At 47.6% G+C, this 5405-nt stretch overlaps 1 protein-coding gene across 5 annotated transcripts in view; it reads right to left on the bottom strand.

The window, feature by feature from the left end:
• The window catches only part of Rhobtb1 (Rho related BTB domain containing 1), an 82720-nt gene that overhangs the window by 13508 nt on the left and 63807 nt on the right, over positions 1-5405 (bottom strand). For all 5 annotated transcript variants that reach the window (XM_031346517.1, XM_031346516.1, XM_031346514.1 and 2 more), the window contains one exon: positions 663-813. In XM_031346517.1, coding sequence (XP_031202377.1) covers positions 663-813 — 151 coding nt within the window. The remainder of the gene's footprint in view (positions 1-662; positions 814-5405) is intronic.

The raw sequence follows: 5405 nt of genomic DNA, 5'->3' as shown, positions 1-5405 counted from the left end.
AGAAGGAGAGGGAGGGAGAGAGGGAGGGGGAGGGAGGGAAAAGAGGGAAAGAGGGAGAGAGAGAGGGAAAGAGGGAGAGGGAGGGAGAGAGGAAGAAAGTGAGAGAGGGAAATAGGGGGAGGAGAGAGAGGGGAGGGAGGGAGAGGGAGACAGAGAGGTGGGGGGGTTAGGGTGGGGTTGAGAGACAAAGCTCAAGTCACACAAAGGACAAATCACGTAGCCAGGAAGCAAAGGGGCCAGAAGGGGTTCCTGGGGGAGCTGGTTCTGATCCTCTATTCTCTGCCATGCTGTAGATGTTCCTCCCTCAAAATCTACCCCCTGTGCACAGCACTTGTGGAGAAATGTTGACTCCCTAGTTTGATCTCAGATTTTGTGGACTGCTTAAGACTTAGCTTGTGTGCGGCATGCACCTCCAAAGCCAGGTGTCCATCATTGGGCATTGATATTTTCATTGCCCAGCAAGGCCTATCACAGAGGAGCTTAGGAGATGCTTGTTGCATCCAGTGTAGGCTGACAGACAGGGCTGGCTGCGACAGCCCCTGCACGCATGCCTGTTCTTTTCAGAGAGATGTAAATCAGAGTCTGACCCTCTGAAATCTTAGTTTTGTTTAGGTGTCATTTCGATCAGTGTGACTATTGGACACAAAAGTCACCGGCCTTACCTACGAGTGCAACCAAGTGTGTCAGGCAAAATCTGTTTGCCAAGGCAATTAACTCCAGGGGGTCCAGGTCCAAGTTGGGCGACAACTGCTTGGTGTAGAGGTATTCCAACACCGCCTGCATCGACATCTTGTTTATATTTGGGAGGTGAACCTGCAACAGTGTACAAAAGGCTCAGTGTTGCTGCAGGAACTGGGGGCTTGTATGGGATGGGGAAAACTGGGGGCTCATATGGGACGAGGGGGAACTGAGGGCTTGTACTTGTACTGAGACGTGAGGGGCTGCACACCCTCAGGCTAAGGGGCTTAGAGACATTACAACCACGTGACCTGGTACCGGGCTTCTACAGGTACAGCGCTCAGAGGCTGTGCCTCCGAGAGCGCCTGCCGCCCGTATTTATGGCTGTAAACATTAACAGTTTGATTTGTAGGTGACAAAGAGTGTTGCTACCTGTCAGAGCCCGGTGCGGGGGTTTTTTTAAATGGCTATCTGGACATATAAATCAGACAAACAGGTCATAAATGTGTTATTACGTTATTGGCCCTCCCTGTCAAGAACCCGAGGGTACTCCATTGTGGAGAGAGAAATCTTCTGGCAATGTGATGAACATTAGTTGCTGCTGGCCACGCGGCTGCAGACATGACAGAATCCCGCTCTAAGGTGGCCAGACAGGCAGAAGGATCACACCAGCTGCCTCAGTGAAAGGCTGCATTCCAACAACCCATCAACATCTCCCAGTCCTGCGTCTATACTTCGGTACTTTCTCCCACAACCTCATGAGCCCAAAACTACAGATATATCATTGGGGGTCTCAGCAGAACCAGAGTAGCCCAAGGACTCTGCTGTGGTACATTTGGAGACACCGTTTTAGTTGGTTGTGGAGCACGATCCCTTGTGCGATGCCCAAAGCCTCAGTTTATACAACACATGTTACAATTTCTAGGAATGACCTGAGGCTTCAGCCCTAGATGAAGGAGGTGGGGATCCAAAGTCGATTTCAGTTCTTCGCTAACTCTGTGGGGTGCTTTGAATGAAAGTAGCCTCCAAAGGCCCATTAAGGAGTGGCACTGTTAGGAGGTGTGGCCTTCTTGGGGGCAGTGTTGTTACTGGGGGTGGCTTTTGAGATTTAGAAGCTCAAGCCAGGAGGCTGGTGAGATGGCTCAGCGGGTAAGAGCACCGACTGCTCTTCTGAAGGCCCCGAGTTCAAGTCCCAGCAACCACATGGTGGCTCACAACCACCTGTAATGAGATCTGATCCGATCCTCGGATGAGTTTCAAGACAGCTACAGTGTAATTATTTATAATAACAAATAAATCTTTGGGCCAGAGGGAACAGGGACTGAGCGAGGAGGCCAACCAGAACCAGCAAAGATCCTAAATTAAATTCCCAGCAACCAGATGAAAGCTTACAATTATCTGTACAGCTACAGTGTGTACTCATATACATAAAATAAACAAATAAACCGAAGAAGAAGCAGAAGAAGCAGAAGAAGCAGAAGAAGCAGAAGAAGCAGAAGAAGCAGAAGAAGCAGAAGAAGCAGAAGAAGCAGAAGAAGCAGAAGAAGCAGAAGAAGCAGCAGCTCAAACCAGGCCCAATATCACTCTCTATTCCTGTTGCCTGAGGATCCGGTTACTTGAGAGTTACTGGTTCTTTTTCCAGCACCAAGTCTGCCTGGATGCTGCCACCATGATGATCATGGACTGAATCTCTGAAGTGTAAGCCACCCCCAATTAAATGTTTCCCTTATAAAGAATTGCCTTGGTCATGGTCATGGTCACAGTATCTCTTCAAAGCAATAAAACCCTAACTAAGACACTCCACAAGGCAGGGACAGGCATGGTATAGAATGGCGTCCTTGTTTTTCTGACTGGAGTGTTACCTTATTAGAAGCTTCTGCATATAGCTTTCCACACGCCCCATCTAATTTGATCCTTCCATCTGTCCCAGGAAGGAGAGACAATTAATTTTGCTATTTTATGTTCAAGGACACAGCAGTCAAGGAGGCTGAGTTTCAAGGTTGGAGGGTTAGTCAGCAGGGACTTGGGACTTAAGCCCGAGGAGTGCATTTCTGAAGTTCACAGGCTGAAAGGCTGTGTGCACCAGGGGTTTCCTGATGGCAACACTTGGGGTTCCAGAGCCAGAAAGTCTTTGACTTCACAAATATCTGTGTGAGCTAGAGTTCTAGTTCCAAAAGATGAACCATTATAGACTTCTTAATGATGGCAGTTAGCAAAACAGAATAATACATCCACCTCCAAACGTCTGTCTGTCTGCATGCATGTACGCATGCACACATGTATGCAAACATGTATGTGTGTATGTATATATGTATGTATACTGTGTGGTTGTATCTCTTTATATTCATGATTATATCTGTGCCATAGGCTTAGTCACTTCCTATACAACCTCATGCAAAGAGGGGCTGCTGAGGACGACCCCATACACAAACGCATTCTATGTGAGCTCATGGGTGAGCATTCTAGAATAAAGCTATTGCCATTGTTGATGTTCTTCTCCTGGGCCATGTCCGAGGAGGACTGTACTTCCAGGTAGAGTTATTTCTGCAACATGTCACGTGGAAGACTCGAGATGAGCTCTTCCAAATATCAGGCAGTGGTTTATCCCCTCCTCTCAAGACACAGGCGTGGAAAACAATGATTCCCTGAATAACCTTCCAGGTCATTACCACTGACTATCATTTCAAGTCCCGGGCCCGACCCCTGTGATGACAGAATGTGAGCAGTCAAAGCTGATATTACAATCTTAGACTTGCACTGAGCTCAGACAGCCATTTGCTGCTGACAGCTCCACCTCTCCTGTCACCTTCCGTTTCCAGGACAGGCTGTAACAACACAGACTGATTCACCTGTCCCCTGCAGATGCTGTAACACCCTCGTATCCTTCAGCTGTCACACTGGCAATAAGCTCTATCCCTGTGCATCTGACACCGGCTTGCTTATACACACATACATGCGTAAGGGTTGAGATACATGCATACTGTGCCGATAACAGATCGACAGGAGCCGCAGTGTGCACACACATGGTTGAGATTTCTTCTCTAGAGCAGTGTTTGGGTTCCTGGGGATTCCTTTAGGTACTTGAATGCTAAAGTGCCAAACTTTCAAATTTACTCCATTCACAGTAAAAGCATCCATGTTTTACAAAACGCTAAGAGCTATCATTACATATGTCAGGCAGAGGGCATCTGCTGTCTGAGCTATTGATGGGGGCGGGGTCTGCTCTTTCAGAAATGGAGTTGTGCAGTGTGTCTTTGAGGAGACAGTGTAAGAGTGTGCAGGCTAGCTCAGAGGTATGCCGAGCCATGGCCAGTGGGCACACGGGTAAGTACCGTGTGATGCCTCATCCATGCTAAGGATCGATCCTTTCTCACTGAGGCCGGGCTTTGGAATCTCTTAAGATTGCCTTAGCTGTGTTTGCTAAAAAGTGCTTTTGGACAAAAAGGCCACTGGAAAATACAGATGTGACTGGCATTTCCTAAGTCGAAAGGAGTTGTTTCTGGGAACAGGGGACGTGAGTCCCGTGAGCACTGCCCTGGTCCCCTGCATTCCCCAGAACTGCTCTGATGTGTGTAATCTCCAGCCACCAGCTGCTTCCCTTTCGATGGTATGACGTCAACCCCTTTGAAGTGATGACTCACGTTGGCAGGTCATCTTAGGGACCCTTAGGAGTCACTGAGGAATGAGAGACACCAAACCCTTTCATAACATGCGTTTCCACCTCATTTGGTGATTGCTTTTTATTAAATGAAGCAAAACAGATCCTGTGTCTGTGATCTCCAGCTTATAATTAGCCACATAACAATAGGGAGGACCTGCTCGTAGGCCTTGAAAACAATCCGTACAGAGCCACAAGAGAGGGAACACAGCTGTCCACACCCCATCTACCCAAGGTAATTCTGGAAAACAGAGGCATGACCAAAACATCGGGGGGGAACTGCACTCCCATCAAGGCCTCATGTCCCTCCTCAGTTGGTTTAACATTGGTATGATTAACTCCGACCATGAGAGCTGTCGTTACAGACATCCTCACATAGAATGCATAAGTATTCCAGAGCTAGCCCACTGCTTACTCTAACCCGGCATGCATTTGAAGTGGGTGGCTTGCTGGGTACCTCGGTGGGAAGGAATGAGGCTTACTGCTACATTAAAAGTAAAGAACCCCCGGGCGGTGGTGGCACAGGCCTTTAATCCCAGCACTTGGGAGGCAGAGGTCAGCCTGGTCTATAGAGTGAGTTCTAGGACAGCCAGGGCTATACAGAGAAACCCTGTCTTGAAAAACCAAAACCAAAACAAAACAAAAGACTAACCAAAAAAAAAAAGTGAAAACAGTAAAATAGAAATGTCTTCTTTTATATTATGGGATAAGATGCAAAGCGGCATTCATGCCTCGCTGTCCTCTTTTCTACATACATGTGTATAGAGTTACTCTCTGGACCCTGAGGGGGAAAAAAAAAGAAAAAAGAAAAAAGAAAAAAGAAAAAAGAAAAAAGAGAAAAGAAAAAAAACAAAAAACAAAGAAAAAAGAAATGGTCCCAATTTCAGGGGGTAAGTCAGAGTTCCCCAAGACAAAACAGACTTAAAGGATGACCTAGAAGGGCTGGGAAGATGGCTCCCTAATCAAGAGCACTGGCTGCTCTGACAGAGGTCTGGAGTTCGATTGCTGGCGCCCACATGATGGCTGGCACCCATCTGTAACTCCAGTTCTAGGGGGATCAGACCTAGAC

This window comes from Mastomys coucha, unplaced genomic scaffold, assembly GCF_008632895.1.
Source record: "Mastomys coucha isolate ucsf_1 unplaced genomic scaffold, UCSF_Mcou_1 pScaffold3, whole genome shotgun sequence".
In the NCBI taxonomy this organism is placed as follows: domain Eukaryota; kingdom Metazoa; phylum Chordata; class Mammalia; order Rodentia; family Muridae; genus Mastomys; species Mastomys coucha.
This window is presented reverse-complemented; position numbering and strand designations above follow the sequence as displayed.